The 18212-nt window shown below is 45.6% G+C and overlaps 2 protein-coding genes across 12 annotated transcripts in view; one reads left to right on the top strand and one right to left on the bottom strand.

The window, feature by feature from the left end:
• Positions 1-14419, top strand: part of RABEP1 (rabaptin, RAB GTPase binding effector protein 1) — a 265953-nt gene extending 251534 nt beyond the window's left edge. For all 9 annotated transcript variants that reach the window (XM_021067731.1, XM_021067732.1, XM_021067730.1 and 6 more), the window contains 6 exons: positions 2229-2369; positions 5863-6052; positions 6585-6640; positions 9747-9845; positions 10741-10857; positions 11575-14419. In XM_021067731.1, the coding sequence (XP_020923390.1) occupies positions 2229-2369; positions 5863-6052; positions 6585-6640; positions 9747-9845; positions 10741-10857; positions 11575-11676 (705 nt within the window). In that variant the 3' untranslated portion in view covers positions 11677-14419. The remainder of the gene's footprint in view (positions 1-2228; positions 2370-5862; positions 6053-6584; positions 6641-9746; positions 9846-10740; positions 10858-11574) is intronic.
• NUP88 (nucleoporin 88) overlaps positions 13552-18212 on the bottom strand; it is a 40641-nt gene continuing 35980 nt past the window's right edge. For 2 of the 3 annotated variants that reach the window (XM_021067743.1, XM_021067744.1), the window contains exons 11-17: positions 16755-16913; positions 16362-16487; positions 16193-16258; positions 16000-16080; positions 15623-15749; positions 15342-15460; positions 13552-14913 (exon numbers count right to left, since the gene is read on the bottom strand). In XM_021067743.1, coding sequence (XP_020923402.1) covers positions 14850-14913; positions 15342-15460; positions 15623-15749; positions 16000-16080; positions 16193-16258; positions 16362-16487; positions 16755-16913 — 742 coding nt within the window. In that variant the 3' untranslated portion in view covers positions 13552-14849. Of the gene's footprint in view, positions 14914-15341; positions 15461-15622; positions 15750-15953; positions 16081-16192; positions 16259-16361; positions 16488-16754; positions 16914-18212 lie in introns of those variants that run through there. The other variant, XR_002337334.1, reaches the window with a different exon arrangement.

The raw sequence follows: 18212 nt of genomic DNA, 5'->3' as shown, positions 1-18212 counted from the left end.
GGTTCGTAACAAGAGGCATGTTGTGACGGTGGTTCCGTGGGTGGTGATGCTGTTTGATCGCTCGGTGAAAGCGGGGGCAGGATAGTTTCAGAATGACTCCTGCATTAATACTGCGACCAACAGCAGACCTGCTAGGCGAAGTTCAGCATTTCTTTGTTGGTTCTCCGTATCCGTGGGTTCCGCACATACGGGCACAGAGGGCGACTGACCTTGACTGGAGCATCCCGGGGTTTAGATGGGACGGTGTCCTGGAACCAATTGCCTGCAGGCACCACGGGACAGCTGTAGATGTTTTTACCCTTAGAATATATCCCAGATAAGGGTTTACCGTCTGGGTGCTGTGTGCAAAATTACTTGCATTGATTTTTCTCTCTGCGGTTGTGGTAGCAATTTAATTACACGCAGAAACAAAATGGAGCAAACCGTGTATTCCATTTTTGGATTTTCTTCTTCTTTGATTTACTTTTTTGTTTTCTGAGCATGGAGCGTGGTTCTCGGGTCAGAACCGGAAGCGTGTATCAGCACTCACACGTTGCACTTTCACTCCCTGCTCCTGTCCCCGTGTCCCCACCCCTTCCGCACATGATCGTTTACATTTACTTGTGGTTTATCCTTCTGTTTTTCTCTTTACAAAATTAGCAAATATAAACCCGTCTTTCATATTCCGTAGGAAGTGGGATGCTAGTATTTTGTTGTAAATGGGTTGAAAAGTGAGCATAAAGCACATTTGATTCTGGTCTGAGAGCCAGGAGAATTAACCAGAATTTAAGCGTGACCTTCGCTACCTACCAGCAGCCTATTTGTCTTTCAGGATACAGTGAACACCTTCTCTGGGAAATGTTCTCGAACCCTCTTCCCTCATGAGGCACCCTTTGTCCTTTCATCACTGCCGTACCCATTCTCTGTTAGAGCACTTGTATGGTTGGGTAACTTTTGGTTGACTTCTTATTCCCTCCATTGCACCATGAGCTTCTCCAGGGCAAAAGTTTGTTTTTCAACCCTCTATATCCCCACAGGCAGCAAAATGCCTAGTGTAAAGTAGTAGCTGCTAAATAAATGTTGGGTGTGTGCGGAATCTCCATTTACGTATATATCTAAGTTCAGTGACTTACTAGAAATACTTTTGTAGAATTTTATCTTATACTCAAATTAGCTCGACTTTTATATTGATATAAATTCATATGAAATACCAAAAATTGCTTTATACATCAGTAAGCAGAATAGGAGCATATTCCATTTTAATAATGAGCAAGTGGGGTTCCTGCTGTGGTGCAGTGGGTTAAGAATCTGACCACAGCGCTTGGATCGCTGTAGAGGTGTGGGTTTGATCCTGGCCTGGTGCGTTGGGTTAAAGGAGCTGGCATTGCTGCAGCTGCAGTGTAAGTCACAGCTGCAGCTTAGATTCAGTCCCTGGCCTGGAAACTTCCATTTGCTGTGGGTGTGGCCATTTAAAAAAAAAAAAAAAAAAGGTGAGGTGGTCCCATTGTGGCTGAGCAGTATCCATGAGGACTCAGATTTGATCCCTGGCCCTGCTCAGTGGGTTAAGGATCAAGCGTTGCCATGAGCTGTGATGTAGGTCCAAGACGTGGCATGGATCTGGTGTTGCTGTGTCATTAAGTGGGCAGCTGTGGCTCCAGTTCTACCCTTTGCCTGGGAACATGCATATGCCACAGGTGTGGCCCTGAAAACCCCAAAAAACCCTGAGCAACTCATATCTCTGTGTTTCCTAAGCAGAGAGCCTCTTGAGGGCTTCTAATATTTGGGGTCCTTGGGCCATTCACAGTGATCCTGAGCTTGAACGTAGGTAGATGTAGGGGAAGATGAAGACACTGCCTTTGTGTTTCTCCCTACTTCCTGTGGACTGTGCCGTGAGGAACTGGGAGTTGTCTTGGGGTACACTCTTTGTTCGATGGGTCTTGATTGTGTCGGCCTCTTCCATTGAGCTAGAGATGCTGGTCCTAGGGATGTGGGGAACCAAGCACTTTTGAGCTGTTGGTAGAAACTGTGGAGAATGAGTCAGATACTTGCCTCATTTCCTGTCCCCTCGAACGTAGGTAAGGGCTGTGAATCAGAAAAAATCTCGAGCTGCTTTTGAAGTCTTACAGAGCTTTATTACCTACCCTTCATCCTCGTCCTCATTTGGTTAGGCCTTTGTTTTTTTTCTGGTGCACTTTTCGGCAGATAAGATTTGCCTTCCTGGCTGTGATTCGTATCTGTTTCCATTTTAGGCAGTGCTGATGCAGTCCCGGGAGCAGGTTTCGGAAGAGCTGGTGAGGTTACAGAAAGATAATGACAGTCTTCAGGGAAAGCACAGCTTGCATGTGTCATTACAGCAGGCGGAAGACTTCATTCTCCCGGACACCATAGAGGTAACTCACTTTCTATGTGATGAAAAATGTAAACAGGGACATTCGCTGAAATAATTTTGTAGGTAAGTACATTTTCTGAAATAGCTGCAAAATTATTTTTTAAAACAGGCTTTACTGAGGTGTAATTCAGGAGTTCCCGTTGCGGTAACGAATCCGACTAGGATCCATGAGGATGCCTGTTTGATCCCCGGCCTCTCTCAGTGAGTTAAAGGGTCCGGCATTGCTGTGAGCTGTGGTGTAGGCCAGCAGCTGTAGCTCCGATTTGACCCCCAGCCTGGGAACTTCCATATGCCACCCCCTCAGCCCTAAAAAGAAAAAAAAAAGTATACAATTCAGTGGTTGTTAACATAGTCTCAGATGTGTAGCCATCACAATTTTAGTACATTTTCATCACCCCGAAGAGGTAATGGAACCTCTTACCCTTTATCTAACACTCCTGTAGCACAGCCCACGGCAAAGCCAGATATATAGCCTGCTGAGCGAGGCCAGGGATCGAACCTGTGTCCTCATGATTACTAGTCAGGTTTGTTACTGCTGTTCCCCACAATGGGAATGTTTTCTCACTTTTAAATTGTGTTCTTTGCTTTTTATTTTTTATTTTTTGAGTTATGAGGTTTTTTTGTTTTGTTTTGTTTTTTGCTTTTTGCTTTTTTTTTTTTTTTTTTTTTTTTTTTTGTCTTTTTGTTGTTGTTGTTGTTGCTATTTCTTGGGCCGCTCCCGCGGCATATGGAGTTTCCCAGGCTAGGGGTCTAATCGGAGCTGTAGCCACCGGCCTACGCCAGAGCCACAGCAACGCGGGATCCGAGCCGTGTCTGCAACCTACACCACAGCTCACGGCAACGCCGGATCGTTAACCCACTGAGCAAGGGCAGGGACCGAACCCACAACCTCATGGTTCCTAGTCGGATTCGTTAACCACTGCGCCACGACGGGAACTCCCTGCTTTTTGCTTTTTTTAGGGCCACATCTGCAGCATATGTAAGTTCCCAGGCTAAGTGTGGAATGGGAGCTACAGCTGCCAGCCTCTGCCACAGCCAGAGCAATGCTGGATACGTAACCCCTTGATCGAGGCCAGGGATCAAACCTGCATCCTTATGAGTACTAGTGAGTTTTGTTACCGCTGAGCCACAACGGAAACTCTTTGAGTTACGAGTTCTTTATATATTCTAGATACAAGTCCTTGTGTCAGGTAAATGATTTATAGATATTTCTTCCTATTCTGTAGATTGTCTTTTTCTTTCTTTTTTTTTTTTTGCTTTTTAGGGCCTCTCTTACGGCATATGGAGTTTCCTAGGCTAGGGGTCTAATCAGAGCTACAGCTGCCGGCCTACACCACAGCCACAGCAACCCCAGATCCGAGCTGCATCTGCAACCTACACCACAGCTCACAGCAACTCCGGATCCTTAACCCACTGAGCAAGGCCGGGGACCGAACCCGAAACCTCACAGTTCCTGGTCGGATTCGTTTCCGCTGTGCCACGACGGGAACTCCCAGATTATGTTTTTCTTTTTCTTGATGGTGTCCTTTGAAGCACAAAGGTCTTTATTTTGATAAAGAAAAGAAAATTTTTATTTTTTTCTTCTGTTGCTCATGCTCTCAGTGTCATATCTAAGAATCCTTTGCCAAATCGAAGGTATTATTCTTGCAGGACCAGATTGAGAATGTGCCAGAAATTACACATTTGCAGGGGCCGCCATGCTGGCTCCTTGTGAGGTTTGTTTTTCTGTGTAGCGCGCACGGGGTCTGCCACACTTGGCCTCCTTCTCTCTGCAAGTAACTTTTATGGCAGTTGGTCACTTCCTTTTTTTGTGCTTGGGTAAATCTGGCTGCAAAACCAGAAGTGTCCCTGAGGTATTCGTAATTGTCTCAGCTTTCTCCAGCTTTTGTAGTCATGCATTTTAAAACCTTTCAACGTAGAAAAAAATATCACCCTAGGCTAAATCCAAAGAAATACTCTAAATAGTAGAAGGAAAGATGAGATTTCTTAGAGCAATTTTTTTTTTCCTTTAATTTTAGAGCAGTTTTCAGAACAAAATAGAAAAATATTTCTCGAAAGATCTTCTTTTAAAAGAAAATTGTAATTGTTAAAGAAGTCGCACATTAAGAGTGTCCTGTTCCTCTGAGTCACAGTTTTCCCAGATCTCACCCTGCAGATTCAACCTCTGCAGTTTGCTCGTCATTCTTTTTTCCTATATGGATAATTGACATGCCCTTCGTTTTCATTTACTGGTTTACACAGTCTTCGTTGCTTTTTAGCTCCCCGCCCTCCCTCATCGTGTGGTCTGAGCTCAGGTTATACCGACACTCAGGGGAGCTCTCTCCTTCTGAACTGGTGGCTGATCTGGGCAAAGAGAACGTTTGGAGGGCCTGTCTCTGGCCGTCAGCATGCCATTTTCCACCTCTGTTAAACGTCATCTCTTTCGGCAGGAAATAATCCTCTCTTCCATGTCCAGGAGACTTTTTACACTTAGATTAAAATTAAAAAACCCAGAGTTCCCCGTCGTGGCGCAGTGGAAGAGAACCTGACTAGGGACCATGGGGTTGCAGGTTTGATTGCTGGCCTCGCTCAGTGGGTGTAGGTCACAGATGCAGCTTGGATCTGAAGTTGCTGTGTCCGTGGTGTAGGCCGGCAACTGTAGCTCCAATTTGACCCCTAGCCTGGGCGCGGCCCAAAACAGCAAAAACAAAAACAAAAACAACCCAGTATTATTTGAGGGTTATAACCAGTCCAGCCCATAATCCTTGATTCTGAGAGCTGCTTCAGTAATAAATCTTATGAAATGTTTTTTGTTACAGTTTTTCAGTTCCTATTTTAAAATTCTGTTCTTTAATCTATATGCATTTGGTGGTTATTTAAGAGTCTCGGTTTTTACTTGAGAGCTGCTTTAGTTTGTAATTGGGAGGATTTTTAAAAGAAGACAACTACAATTTAGGAAAAAAATAAAACAGATTTAAATTGAATTTATTCTAGCAAAACAGCCATCACCTTAGAAAAGCCATTCTTTACCATAATTGCCCCTGGCCCAAGAGTACTTTGCTTGTGGCAGATGTTCAATAAGTATTTGAATGAGAAAGTAAGGAAATTTTTGTCCTCTTGGAGTTCGCACTTGCTTCTGCGTCTCAGTCTTTGTGGTCCTCATTCACTAACTCCTCTCAAGTAATCATGCAAGTGTCTAGGCCGTTCATAGTGAATCCCACATTGCAAGTCAATTAACATTTTAGTTTTTCTGTTTCTGAAGAGTTTTGAGGAAAAACATGTATTTCTCAATACACATGTTTTGGTTGGCAATATTTTATTTCTGTAGCATACTGAGTATTAACTTGGCCTGGCACCTGCCCCTTGAAGCTAAGAGTGGGTTGGAGTTCAAAGTCTTAAGTTTTGAACTGTCTAAAAAAAAAATCTGAAATTCTGGTTACAGAAAATCTTTAGTTTTTCTTGTTTATGTTCTTTCATCCTTTTAAGCCCAGTAACCATTTGTTCCTTGAATTCAGGCGCTCCGGGAGTTGGTATTAAAATACCGAGAGAACATTGTTCACGTGCGGACAGCAGCCGATCACATGGAGGAGAAGCTGAAGGCTGAAATACTTTTCCTGAAAGAGCAGATTCAAGCCGAACAATGTTTAAAAGAGAACCTCGAAGAAACTCTGCAGCTAGAAATAGAAAACTGCAAGGAAGAAATAGGTGAAAATAAAAGTGATGTAGTTTAGAATTGGAAGCACTAAATAAGACTTTTTTCTGGTTGTAAGAAATACAGTCATGGAATATGGAAAACAGAAAGGACAGGACTAAGTAAGGCCTCATCTTTTTCCAAATGTTTTAATACATCCAGTGATTAGGAGTAACAACAACAAAACCAAAGCCTGACTTTGTGGTCAGTTGCTTTTAATAGGACACTCGGTGCCTGAAGCCAGACCCCTGGGGAGGGAGTAGGAGCAGACAGGGGGCGTTTCCTTGGAGGCCTTGGAAGTATTGACCAAGTCCCCCGTCCCCACCCCCCAGAGTTAGGTGTAGGTTCTGATGCAGACGTGGTGTTTGTTCCTGTGAACTCTGGCTTTACCGCCGCAGCTCATTTTGAGAAAGGGGTGTTGGTTCCCCCTCCCTCACCCCACGCACCACGTGACGCCCCTCATTGTGTGAGATGAAGTTAGGGTAGAAGACACGTCTTAAGAAAAAAATTTAAACGCTAACGTGTTGTCTCCTTTTTTCCTTCTAGCTTCCATTTCCAGCTTAAAAGCTGAATTAGAAAGAATAAAAGTAGAAAAAGGACAGGTGAGTTGCATGAGTTTCCAACTGGTTCTGTCAGCAGCCAGTGGTTATTTACTGAATCCTGCTGTGCCAGACTCAAGGTGTGAAAAAGATAGTGAGGACTAGACCCACCTTTAAGGAACTGCTGGGGAAGATACAGTGGTGTATGGACACCGTGACGGTGGCGCCCTCCGTGAGAGTCTGTTCTGTGTTTCCTGGGGGAGATACAGGGACATCTAAGAGGTCGCTTGGCCTGGAGCTTCGGCTGCGGTAGGAAGACAGGCAAGGCGTGGTGGTGACGGGATACGTACTTAACGCGACAGTGGACAGAACAGACCCGCTTACAAACCGGAGGTGCTGTTTTCGCGCTGCCTTAGTCGTCTTTTCTTAGACAACACGAACACCTTTGGGTGGAGGAGCCCTTCGGCGCCAGGCCTTGTTGTTCAGGCCTCAGGGACCTTTGCCCCCACCCTGCGTCCCTCCCACACGCCTGCCTGCACTTCTGACCTCTCCCTCCAGCCTCACGTCCCGATGTGCCATCTCTCCAGCCCTTAACTCCCTGCGTTCATCTCAGAACCTCATTTGGACCTTCAGTTCCCTGAACGGTTCCTTTTCGCCTGGTTTTATCAGTTTCCTCTGGGCTTTGCTTTCTTGGCTTCTGCGCTCCTCCGGCCCGGCCTGCCTCTTCGGCCAGTCTCCCAACACCTCTAAGTCCTCTGATTCCTTGTCCATGTGCTGCCCTCAGTGGAGACCACCCGACCTTGGATTAACCCCGGTGTCCTCCTCTGCCTCTGCCCCAGGCTGCTGGGGCCCCTGGAATGAGGAGCCCTGACGCTCTCACTGTCACCGGCTCCTTCCTTTGTCCTCAGTTGCTCCCTCCCATTCCTATTCCTCTCAGCGAAGATTCAGTCACCACTCACCGCACCGCCCCCTGGTGGCACGTGATGGCTTTGCGCCCCTGTCGCAGCTGGACCACCTTCAGCTTCTTGGCTCCTTATTTACATTTTCTCTTTTCTTCCAACGTTCTTTCTGGCTTTGGACGCCGCACTCGTGCTTTGACTTGAATCCCTCCTGTCTCTCCCTGGCATCCTCTCTGTCTTCCCCTCCAGTGCAGGCCTTGAACTTTGACCTTTTCATTGGTCTTTTCCATTGTGCAGAAACATGCCCAGAGGTCTGGTAGGAGGGCGAAAGTTTCTCTTTGGATTGCACTTGTCTTTACAGCTACCGATCTTTATTCTTTTTTCTTTTTTGTCTGTCTTTTTTTTTTTTTTTTTGGTGTCTTTTTGCCTTTTTCTAGGGCTGCTCCTGCGGCATATGGAGGTTCTCAGGCTAGGGGTCCAATCGGAGCTGTAGCCGCCGGCCTACACCACAGCCACAGCAACGGGGGATCCAAGCTGCATCTGCAACCTACACCACAGCTCACGGCAACGCCGGATCCTTAACCCACTGAGCAAGGCCAGGGATCAAACCAGCAACCTCATGGTTCCTAGTCGGATTCATTAACCACTATGCCACGACTGGAACTCCCTTTTTGTCCTTTTTAGGGCTGCTCCCTCGGCATATGGCAGTTCCCAGGCTAGGGGTTTAATTGTAGCTATAACCGCCAGCCTACACCACAGCTCACGGCATTGCAGGATCCTTAACCCACTGAGCGGCCAGGGATCAAACCTGCAACCTCATGGTTCCTAGTCAGATTCGTTTCTGCTGCACCATGACGCAAATTCCTCCTTCTTCTTTTTAATACCCAAGGTCCTTGAAAGAGTCCTCTCCCAGTCACTGTGACCTCCCAGTCACTCCTCAGCCCCCTGCTGTCTCCACGGCGCTATCAGGGCTGCAGTGGCAGAAGCTGCCAGTGTTCTGAGGTGTCCTGTCTTTCCCCTCCCACTGTCCCCGTTCGAGTTCAGACTTCACTTGCTCACCTGCTTGTTGTAACAGCGACTTCTCCTCCTGCCTCCAAAATGAATCCCCTTCCAATTCATCTTCACACTGCAGCCAGGGTGATCTTTAAAAATTACAAACTTGGAGTTCCTGTCGTGGCTCAGTGGTTAACGCATCCGACTAGGAACCATGAGGTTGCGGGTTCGATCCCTGGCCTCGCTCAGGGGTTAAGGATCCGGCATTGCCGTGAGCTGTGGCCTCGCTCAGGGGTTAAGGATCCGGCATTGCCGTGAGCTGTGGCCTCGCTCAGGGGTTAAGGATCCGGCATTGCCGTGAGCTGTGGTGTAGGTCACAGACACGGCTCGGATCCTGAGTTGCTGTGGCTCTGGCATAGGCCGGAGGCTACAGCTTCAATTAGACCCCTAGCCTGGGAACATCCATATGCCGCGGGTGCGCCCTAAAAAAGACAAAAAAATTACGGACTCGACTATGAGCCAGTCTGGTTTAAGACCCTTCAGTAGGTCCCTTTATCTGTATTCCTGAGCCCGCTAGGGTCTCCTGCCTCATCCCTGCCCCTCTGGGCTCAGCCTCCAGGGCCCAGCAGTCTGTGCTGTAATGTAGCAAGAACCCAGCACAGTTCCTTAATGCATTTTTTTACACGTCATTAACTCCCTCTTTTTGGAATAGTTCTCTCCACCTTCTGCCTACCACTCTTCCTTCCCCTGTTAAATTCTCTGTCTTTTAAAGGTCAGACGTCATCTCTTCAAGGAAGCCCTTCCCAGCTTTTCAGGCAGAATCAAATGCTTCTTCATCCATGTTCATGTTCCATGGTTACTTATACGCCTGCCTCCTGAGTTTTACATCCCCAGGCCTTAGAATATAGCAGGTGCTTATTGTTTTTTTTTTTTTTTTGAACACTGGATATATTTAATTTTATTTCTTTCATCTTATTTTGTTTGCTGTTTTTCTTTTTTTGAATTGTTTCTAAAATTTTTTATTATAGTTGATTTACAATGTTCTGCCATATTTTTGCTGTATAGCAAAGGGACCCAGTTATACAAGGTGCTCAGTGTTTAATAAAAGAAAGAATAGGTCTTGAAAAACAAATAGAAAATCCCCAGGTATCAAAGGTAAGAAGAGGAGTCCAAGCATAGCCAGTATCCAAGGCCTAGGAGGATGAGAGCTTGGGTATAACTCCAGGCTTCAGGCTCCTCCAGGCAGGAGTTCAGCTTTTTCCTTCTTAATTTCACAGCTGGAGTCCACTTTAAGAGAGAAGTCTCAACATCTTGAGAGCCTTCAGGAAATGAAAATCACTTTGGAAGAACAGTTAAAGAAAGAAACTGCTGCTAAGGTGATATTTTTAGTGGTAGTTTAATAAAGAAGCGGTGCAAGAAATGCGTGATCCCATCTTCCCTGTTTTTTGTTTTTGTTTTTTTAAAGCAGTGCTGCTTTGAATAGCGCCACCTTCTGAGTGTTGGCAAACTAAATGGAATGAGTTGATCTCTGTAGAGCTGGGTCCGGTCTGCACTCTTTCTCAGCTCTGGAGGTGTCATAGGCCTGTCTGGCTTTTTAGGGAGTGAGCTAAAGGCCATGAAGCACACTTGGCACTGCCATAGCCAGAGGCACAGCTTTGGAAGTGTCATCCCGTTTGACTGATTTATCATATATTGCATTGAACCATCCTTGCTGCCTAAATTTTGATAAGTCCTGAGTCCTGTTAGCATGAATTGTGTGGGACTAACTGGGGGACGTTTCCTAGAAATGGTCCCAGTGGGCTGTGTGGTCCAGACCTTTAAGTGCAGAGGTGTTGTGTGCCTGCTGTCTGATAGCTCCTTGTTTTTAGAAAGGCTTCCAGGGGGTCCTGCTGAAGAGTTTTCTGGTTGTGGTTGTCAGAGGAAACCCCTAAAGCTTCTCCCCTTGTTGCTGTGATCGCTGCTGATCTTAGAGCAGCGGCTTGTTGAATAATCACTGCCCCCGGGCTGCTGGGGGCGAGGGGCAGCGTGCAGCACTTTCACGTATTCTTATTTTGGCTCTAATCCTCTATTCATTTTAGGACCTTGGGTGCATAGCTTAGGTGGCTGGCACCCTTGCCCTGTGAGGATGAAGGGAGACCAAGGGGACCAGGGACAGTGCTGGGCACCGCCTTTCCCCTGCAGCTGTAGGGAATGACAGTGCCCAGATTTCCCGAGTGATTCTGACCCGTGGCTCTGCAGCATCAATCCTCACTCAGGGCTTGTGTTTTTCAGGTTACTGTTGAACAGCTAATGTTTGAAGAGAAGAACAAAGCTCAGAGGTTGCAGACAGAACTAGATGTCAGTGAACAAGTCCAGAGAGACTTTGTGAAGCTTTCCCAGACCCTTCAGGTGAGGCATTTGGGGACCCCCTCGACAGAGCACTAGGGAGGCGCTCTAGGGGTTCTTGGTACACAGAGTTTGCCAGTCCCTGGCTGGACCACTGCAGTAGCTGGAGGTTTAGACTGTGGCTGCCGGCCGTGCCCCAGCCCCAGATACCTGCTTGGCTGTGGCTCTTTCTTGCTGGTCCTTAGGGGTCTAGTCCTTAGCACACTCACCATGTAAGACCCTTCCCAGCCAGGCCTTTGGTTTCCTTGCCCACATGACCATGCACGTGTGGTTCATCCCTCTGCCTTACATTTTGTTTTATGTGTGATTTTTTTTTTTTTTTTTTTAAACTACTTGTGCTTCCTTGCCCACAGCATGGTGCTCCCTCTGGAAGCACCCTTGTCTCATCACCCCTTTGCTCCTTTCCTTCAAGGCCCTGCTTAGCTTTGCCCTCCCCGTGCAGCCCTTTCCAGCTCTGTATAAGCGTGCTTTTCCCCCGCTGAACTGTGGATTCTCCCGAGGTCAGGAATCTGAGTCTCATTGACCTCCACAGTCCCAGCACCTTACTTACACTGGGTCTGTTACACGGCACCTTGTGGGAGTTCTTTTTTCAATTCAGTTGTTCTGGCTGCCTCCTTTCTTTGAAGGGACTCTTCTCTGGTGAGTTAATCTCCATTTCACCTAAACCAGAAAATCTAGAAAGGAAGCACCTGCACTTACCTCACTGCCGTATTTTTCTAGGTGCAATTAGAGCGGATCCGGCAAGCAGACTCCTTGGAGAGAATCCGGGCCATTCTGAATGATACCAAACTGACAGACATTAACCAGCTCCCTGAGACATGACACCCTCATGGCAGGACTCTAGCCTGCACTTTGGGTTTTTAACTCATCTTTAGAGCAACATTAATTATTATTTAACTCTTAACTGAAGAAGTCACACTCAAGGAAGACTGGAGAAATGCTTGATTCTAGTGGGCGAAGACTGCAGCACAGGAACAGCAAACAGCCGGGGTAATCTGCGGCAAAAAGACCTTCCAAATGGGAACACTGACCAGACTCCAGACTGGATTCCAGCAGGTGTGGGGTCAGATTTGGTGATGGAGAAAGTGCTGTTTCCTTGCCTGCTTTATCCAACATTTCCCTACCCTAAAGCACCATCCCAGTAGTGTTTGGAATGACATTTCATGTTCATAGCTGTTGGAAGAGAGATTTTTTTTCTGTTGTCTAGAGTTCATCAGTAACAGTATTCAGCTAGCAGGCGAGAGGTATAGTATGCCGTATGAATATTTTATATTAAAATATGAAGGTTGAGCGCAGGTCATTGGAGTGACTGTGCTTCCTAGCTCAGTGTGTTTTTTAAAAAACCATTTTATCTTGTGTTGGAGGACCTTAAATGCTATTGAAACCTGCCTGAGAACCGTAACAAGATGCTGGCAAAAAAAACAAAAAACAAAAAACCCAGTTCCTTTGGATTGGAGCTTAATTATGAGAATTTGAAAACTTGGCTGGGGCTGTATATATTGGAAGTCGAGGTTAAAGGAAAGCACAAGAGACTGTTGGGAAGCACTTTTTCTGCTACCTGGGTAAATTCTGGGTAAATTTCGTGGGCCCACAGGTACCAGGGTCAAGCGGAACTGGCACCGTCTACTTTTTTGAGAACTGTTTTAGTTTAGCTATCGGATCAGTGGAAAAAATACTAATAAAAACAGCTGTCTGACGACATCTAGTATAAGTTTGTAAGTCTGCTGCTTGTTTTCAATTTGAATCAGTGGGCCTTAGTACTGTTTGTTTCAAGAAGTGTCAAATACAGACATGGTGATCACTTGGTTTGGCAGATACCGATTTTGTATTTTCCTTTCCTCATTTAGACCTGGAGTATGATGATGCTTATGGTGAAGTTGGGGAAAACGCAGTTAGTTCATCAGTTTGGAAACCTGCTTTGTCATTTCTGTGCAGTTCGATTCCTCTCGGGCGTGGGGAAGGTGTCAGTGGACAGGTGGTCTTCGCGTAGCCTGGTGAAGTGTTGCAGAGGCACGGGGACGGAGTCACGTGCACTCTACCTGCAGTGCTGGCGGCCGTGGAAGGCTACACTGTTTAACTCATCATACAGATGGCTCAGAAGTAAAATTGTTGTTTTCAAATAGTTTTTGTGATTGGTGTTGTGTGACAGCAGAGGATGTGAAGGAACCAGATGGGAATTAAGTGGACTGAGTAGATTCTGTGGCTTCACAGTGAACTGTCTTTGTTATCAATGAAGTCGTAATGGACTAGCCCTAAAGAGCTTTAGTTCTGTCTTCCATAGGACAAGATAAGGACGACATACCTCATTCCTTGGGCTATTGCTGTAGTCACACATTCATGATTATGAATTTGAAAGTAAATACTAATTATGGAAATAGTGCTATAGGTTTGCCATGCATGAAACACGATTTTAATTGGTTTAAAGTCCCTTCGTATCAAGTGCTCCTTGATTTCCTTTAAAGGAAAACATACATGTTCCTTGAGTTATAGGACATTTTATTAATTCCAAAAAACGCAATCACTTTAAATTATGTAAGTATAAGATTAGTCCCTTGGATAAATGCCAAGCTAATTTGTTTCATATTATTAAAATTTTGGCACTGTAGGAGATCCCAGGTGGCTCAGCAGATGAAGGATCCGCATTGTCACTGCTGTGGCTCTGGTTGCTGCCGTGGCATGGGTTCAATCCCTGGCCCGGGAACTTCCACATGCCACAGGCATAGCCAAAAAAGAAAAAAATCTGGCACTGTAAATCCAGATGGATAAGTCATAATTTTCCTGAATGAACTGAACTACAGCTTCCAGGGAACTGCCTGGTGGAGACTGAGCTCCGTGCTGATGATTTTCTCCATGAGATGGTAGCAGATCAATTAAATCACAATTACGGAACTGTCAGCAGTCTCTACAGTGGCAGATGCCACTGTTGGAAAAATATCCTAGAAAAACCCAAACTGAGACTCTAGGTTTTGTTAACAATCCATTTCTTTTGTATGAAACACTTCTCTAAACTGGATTTTCTGTATCAGCGGGAAACGTATTTAGAAGGCAGGGTTTAGCCCTTCAAGAAAAAAGATGAGCTGGGTCTCACGAGTGCTCCTGTGCTTGTATTCCGTCTGTGTACACGTGTTCTTGCGCATGTCTAACCTGATTGACCTCTTACCTGTAACCTACCTTGCTTCCATGTGGCTTTTAATTGGCAGTCGCTCAAGCCATTTCTAGGCAGATACGGTATTACCTTTCAGAACTCAGTGACAGGTACAGAAACATGACCTACAGCTGAAGGACAGAACCATCCACCGTACACCAGGCTATTAGTTCCTCCCTTTGAGGGCCTCCACGTGCACCTCGTACCCTCCATGGCGTATACTGGGACACAGCGCTGGCTTAAGGTTTCAGACTCAGCTCTGAAAGGTAATACTGCCTGTCGAGGAAGTGAGCCAGCAGTGGCCTTGCAACTGTGGATCCTGAGTGCTGCTCTGAGCAGATTTCAGGTATAACCATTTGTTAACTGTACTGAAGGCGTGTCCTTAAGAAAGTGTTCAAATTAAAAAAGCTGCTGCCTCTAGTGTACTGTGTGGCCTTTTCCTTTGAATCCTGTGGCTTTGTCCCTAGGACAGAGTCATATTAGTAAAATTTCTGGTGCTGCTACTTAAAAATGAGTGCAGTTTTTATTCTTGCTCCAATGTGGAGAAAACTCAGGAGGGTTCACGGAGGGCTGGCAGTGTGCAGCTGAAAGTCTCAGGCCTTCTTCCCCTCCTACTACTAGGCCCTTGCTGAATACAGTCCTAGACCTGACCATGCATAAATCACATTCCAATTTTTAAATAAAAGCATTTATTCAATAATTATAAAATGAGTATAAAAAGTGATGAACACCCACACCAAAGCTCATCCAAAATGTGTCTTTATAAATTAGATAATGCTGCTTTTCATCTTACACTGAGTTTAAGCCTTCACTTGTGTTAACTGCAGGGATGAACCTGTTCCTGGTGGCATCAGAAGTTTACATGATTTCGGATGTCGTTGATTTGCTTCACCATTTCTCTTATGTGCTCACCCCTGTAAAATCATAACGTTACTCGCTTTGGGGAAAGCACTGAATAAGCCATTAATATTGATTCTTATGTTGAGATAGCTTAGAAGTGCTCTGCTAAAATGACTGGCTTAAGGTTTCCGACGGGTAGGGACGTAATTCACGGAAGGCCAGCAGCAGCAAGTACGGTCGTGCAGCTGCTAGAAGCAGTTTGGAGCCCATTCACTGGGGAACGCCTGGACCACACACCCAAATTCTACTACAAGACAGACATCCTTTCTGACCCTTCCACCATCCTCTCCTAAGTCCTTATCCATCTTATGCTTCCCGTCCCCGTACTTACTTGACATGCACATATCAAGTGATCTGAACTGGGCAAAAAGAAAGGCTGATTCTGGCAGGTCGCAAGGGAAAAAGTACCCGGCAGTGACAGCTGGCCGGTAGTGCTACTTACTCCTCCTTTAGGATGGACTGGATGCACTTCCGCTGGTAGGCACTGAGAGTGATGGTGGGCTTTTGAGGACTTAGTACCTTTTCCATCTTTCGTTGTTGATAGTCTTTTTTCATGGTAACCTTAAGTATTAAAGAGAACAGATACTTTAGCTAGGGTTTGCCATACATGTTCATAGTATCTACTTGAGCCTATTCTTTTTACATTTTATAAAATTGTTTTCTGTAAAAGGAACACTTCAATTTAAAAAGTGCCAAAGGTAGCCACCTTGGGTCCATCCCTACCTGTCGGATGGCATTGCCCAAATGCCGAAGTTGATCAGGTATCAGCTGTAATTCTTTCTTCATGTCTCTCTCACTGTCAGAGAGAACTGGGAGCTGAGAGTGAAAACTGTGAAGTACTTTCTTCATCCTTTAGAAAAGGTGAGCAAACATCTCGGCTTCAGATCGTGGCTCCTTAGCAGGAACATGATGCTGACCAAAGCTCCTCATTCGGGACCGTGGTGTCTCTGAAGGAGGCCCCCATAGGACGGGTGTGGGGGAAGCACCACCGCGCCACCCCCCGCAAGGATACTTCAGAGGGAGGACCGCACGCTCTCAGGACCCGAGCACTTACCACTCGTGGTGCCTGCTCGGGAACTCAGCGTGGCAAGCCCACTGACCTGTTCATGATATCTTCTTGTTTCTCTTTGGCTTCCTCGTATTTGTCAGCTAAGCGCTCAGCCATTTCCCGTAGACTTTTCCTAGTGGCATAAAAAATGGATGGTGACGCCAACTAAGCTGGTTCTGTATCTCAGAGCAAGATACGGTTCCAGTCTGACTCAGCTGTTCCCCACCCCGAGCTCTGGCACGTACCTCTCCTCTCGACAATAACTGAGATCTTCGAGTTGTTTCCTTTTTTGGTCACATAACAGTTTGACCCTTGAAGAACAAAAGGCAATTTAATCAGAAGCCGGTCTTGGCCGTGATACAGCGTCAGTCACCAGCCAGAGCCTGACCGGTGAGTGAACAAAGGCCGTCCTACCTCCGCTGAATCTCCTCCTTCGCCAGGTCCTGCTTAAGAATGTACTGTTCCCTGAACACCTGGGTGGCTCTGCTGATGAGCTGAAGACATTCTTCAGGAGGAGGAGCCGTATCTTTCTCAGACGATCTTTTAAAAAAAAAATCCTACCATCATTTCCTTAGCTGAGTCAAACAACTGAAAACTCAGACATTGCCACTTTTTAACCTGTCCTGATTATCCTTCTCCAGCGCCTCCACACCTCTAGTCTCCCTTCCTAATTACATACGCCCTTTCTCCCAACTTCAACACAGTAAAAAGTATACGAAATGAAAAAGCTGAGGACAGAGAGGATGAACAGTATATGAAAACAGAAGGGAGCCAGTTTTAAACACCTAAATGCCCCAAATCCCGTACTTCAGAAATGCTGGATTTGCAACACTACGTTGCAAAATGCTTCTAATATGTTTTTCAAAAGAATCCGGGGTTTCAGCCAGAATGCGGAGGGGAGACTCTGCAACCTCCACATCATCTCGGGTACAAAGCAGGGGAGGAGACGCTGAATGGACTGTGCTTCTGCAAAATAAATAAAGTTTATTACCATGGAGTTACTTGCTGTCAGCATTAGAGAAGAGCATAAGTTACATTTATCCAGAATTCTGAGACTATAAGAAACTACAAAGTGTTACAAATAAACTCACTGGCAATTTCAGAAAGCTTGAATCAAAGACTGCAAACTTCAACAGAATGCTAAGTCGGTGACTGGGCAATAATTCAAATCTGGGAGTTTGTTAAAACAGCAACATTACTTTATAGACAAATTGTATTTCAGGGAGTTGGCAGAAACATGACTTCTAGATAACGAATATTTAAACGTTTTTCCCCCCCTTTGGGATTTATGTTTTTATCCTCAAGTATCCTAGGATGACTAGGTCTTATTTTATAAGAGTTAGGAGAAGTTTTAAAAAACCATGTTGAGGCAAAAGGCAGTTTTTTGTAGTGATTTTAATACTTTCATTTAGTCTTGCTGGTTTTGAGTTTCTTGTAGCATAAATAGCACAGAATTGATAATTATTTTCCTTTCCAAATTGTATAACTTGTCACTTTTCAAAGAGTTTGGAAATTTTAAGGAGGGTGAATTAATGCCAGAATTTGGAACAATGTTAATATCTAGAAGCACATGCTTTCAGCTGACACCGAGACACAGCGGCGGGAGTGTTCCAGTAAGTACTCCAGGGGTTTGTTAGACTCCTATTTCTTCATTTATAAAACCCAGAGGATGACCTTCCAGGACTGCTGAAAAATGGTCTTATAGCTTAATACGGTTCCTCAAGAGGAACAAGGCCTATGGGTTCGGTTTATTCCACCTTCTTCCAGAGTTAACACAGTCTATGACAGCCCCAAGAGGCTGGCAGAGATGGAGAAGCGGAGAGTCAGAGTACGGACTCTCACGTCGGAAGCCCTGTATTTGCAGCCCAGGTCCACGTGTTACCTGGGGCCTCGGCACCTCCCTCTCGCCTGTTGCCTCTTCTACAAAATGAGGGTGACAAGTGCTGTCCTTACAAGGGTTGCTCTGATTACAGGAGGCAATGCAGGCTTACTTCTGAGCCTGGCACATAGTTAAATTTTGAAATAATTAACTCTAACTCATTGATAACGGAGTTCAGTATTCAATTTTAGTATTCTTTCTGCACTTGGAAGTAAAGGCCTTGACTCTCGGCTTCCCAGAGGAGATGCTGGAAATTCGGCCTAAAATAAACCCTTCCAGAGGTGGCAGGAGCAACAGAAATAACCACCCTTCCAACCCTCCAATCAGAAGCCAGTGTGAACCATGTATCTTTAGGTCAGTTGCGGAGGGCATCTTCCCGGCCCAAA

The sequence above is a fragment of the Sus scrofa genome, chromosome 12 (genome assembly GCF_000003025.6).
Source record: "Sus scrofa isolate TJ Tabasco breed Duroc chromosome 12, Sscrofa11.1, whole genome shotgun sequence".
In the NCBI taxonomy this organism is placed as follows: Eukaryota; Metazoa; Chordata; class Mammalia; order Artiodactyla; family Suidae; genus Sus; species Sus scrofa.
Note: the sequence above shows the minus strand (reverse complement) of the source record. Positions and strands in the feature narration are given on the sequence as shown.